The sequence below is a fragment of the Mangifera indica genome, chromosome 13, assembly GCF_011075055.1.
Source record: "Mangifera indica cultivar Alphonso chromosome 13, CATAS_Mindica_2.1, whole genome shotgun sequence".
Lineage (NCBI taxonomy): Eukaryota > Viridiplantae > Streptophyta > Magnoliopsida > Sapindales > Anacardiaceae > Mangifera > Mangifera indica.
In genome coordinates, this window is record NC_058149.1 from 8,617,688 (window position 1) to 8,619,627 (window position 1,940).

The following is a 1,940-nucleotide window of genomic DNA, read 5'->3' on the forward strand; positions in this document are numbered from 1 at the left end:
CGAGAAACTACATGTTGGAACAGTTAGCATGAGAGTTTCATTCATGCATATATTTTTAAAGATGATTAATTTGCATCAGAGCATAAATTTCCACCTCCTGCCTACCTATTTTTTAAAGTAATTGAAGAGTTTCTATTCATGGAAACGGAAAGAATAAAGGTTGCTCTTCCGAGAGTCCTAATCATTCATCACTTCATGAATACACTTTCAATTTGGGTGGTAATTCTAAGAGCCCATTGGAAATTCAAGTTGGTGTGCTTTAACTTTTCTCTTTGGATCATTGCTAAGCTTTTAGGTATAATAATCAAATTTGATTATTTGATCACTTTAAAAAAACCTTCACTGATACATAGTTGGATAGTAGAAAAATATTGCGCATGAAAGAAAGAAAGAAAAAAAAGACCATTTACCAAATTAATTTTAAAGTTAATTAAAGATAGAAAATCGTTATTGATTAATGCTTCCTTGTAAAAGACATTAATCAATAAATAAAACACACATGCAAACAATCTTACAAAAATAGATGGTGTACAAAATGCCAAACATGACAATGCCATTAGAGAGAAAGAGAAAGAAAGGTGAGGCTCGACATCCTCTCATGTCGATTTCACCCTCCAAAAACCATCAATTCTGGAGACCTGCAAACATCATGACATCTAATTAGCCAACACTTCCTGGACTTTATTTAAAGAATCTATTGAAGAGGGAAAGAAAGGGAAAAAAAAAAATGCATCAAAGCATCATCGTACAAGAAAAATAGATCTCTACTTATTCAAGCCTCAAAAGAACTGGTCTAGTACTTATAAAAGTATCATAACATTTTCTTGCCCTCAAAAAAAAATATGAACTGATAGAAACCGAAAAAGCACTTCTATAAGAAAATTAATGATAAAATTATTCCACTTTAAAGTTGTAATAAAGCAAAAGAAGGAAGAAATTAACTTTTCAGTTCAAATCTTGCAGTAAACTATTAGTAAGACAAAGGTAATTGAGATGATGCAAAGTTGATCCTGAAGTTATATTAGTAAATTTTACGTATAGTGAGGTTTTGGTGGAGTGAGAAGTATATATACTTAACTTGAATCTAAAGAGTGCAAGTGTAACCAGAAGGGGGAGTCTTCCCACAAGTCACAAGGAGCTGAAGAGCAAGAGGAACATAAATGTTAAGGTTAAGAAGCTTTAGTTTGAGTGTGGTGCACAAGCAGACTGCAGCTTCAAGCTCAGCAAGTCCTTTGAGAACCGGGCAACACTGGTTAACAACTGGATCACCGAGACCCACGTGAACCAATCCGCCAAGAAGATCCACGCAGGCGCCCAACTTAACTGTGTCAATAGGGCAAGTGGCTGGTGGAGGTGGGCATGGCTTTGCACTTGGTGGCTTAGTCGTTGAAGGAACGGTAATTGGAGGGAGGTTAATTGGAGGAACGGTGACTGGAGGGAGTGTCACAGGCGGCTTTACAATGGGGGGAACAGTGACTGGTGGCAAGTTGATTGGTGGTTTAACAATTGGAGGAAGAGTAATGGGGGATTTTGAGTGCTTTCCCTTAGGCTTATGCTTTGGCTTGCCACAGGAGCCACATCCAACTATAGGACTGGCTGAGGAAATCAAAAGCATGAAAACTATGAGGAGAGCTGAAAATTTGGAGGAATCCATGCTGGTATTTTTCTTCTCTTTGTGTTAAAACAGAGAGGAAGTGGCAAGAATGGTAAAGATTTAGTAGTGGTAGGAGGTGTTATATAGAAATGGTGAGGTGGGAAAGTGAACCAAAAACCCAAAAGCACTTCACGTGAACAAGGGTTGAGCTCAGAAGTCAGCTGCCAAACTCTGCAAGTTGCGATAGGTACCTTACAAATGAATAGATCCATTGTATTTTATAATTCTACTGCTACTGCTCTTCTATTTTCATTAATGTTATTTTCCTTAACCGTTCTTTTATTTT

At 37.1% G+C, this 1,940-nt stretch overlaps 1 protein-coding gene across 1 annotated transcript; it reads right to left on the minus strand.

Annotated features, from left to right (window-relative positions):
- Positions 1-405: 405 nt before the first annotated feature.
- On the minus strand, positions 406-1,718 carry LOC123194042 (36.4 kDa proline-rich protein-like). Its single transcript, XM_044607162.1, has 2 exons — positions 1,079-1,718; positions 406-638 (listed from the first exon to the last, which is right to left on the minus strand). Exon 1 carries the CDS (start codon positions 1,652-1,654, stop codon positions 1,085-1,087), a length of 570 nt encoding a protein of 189 aa, XP_044463097.1. The 5' UTR covers positions 1,655-1,718; the 3' UTR covers positions 406-638; positions 1,079-1,084.
- Between the last annotated feature and the right edge of the window lie 222 nt (positions 1,719-1,940).

Excerpts from the sequence above, each read along its gene's own strand:
- LOC123194042 (XM_044607162.1), bottom strand. The coding sequence starts at position 1,654 with ATGGATTCCTCCAAATTTTCAGCTCTCCTCATAGTTTTCATGCTTTTG.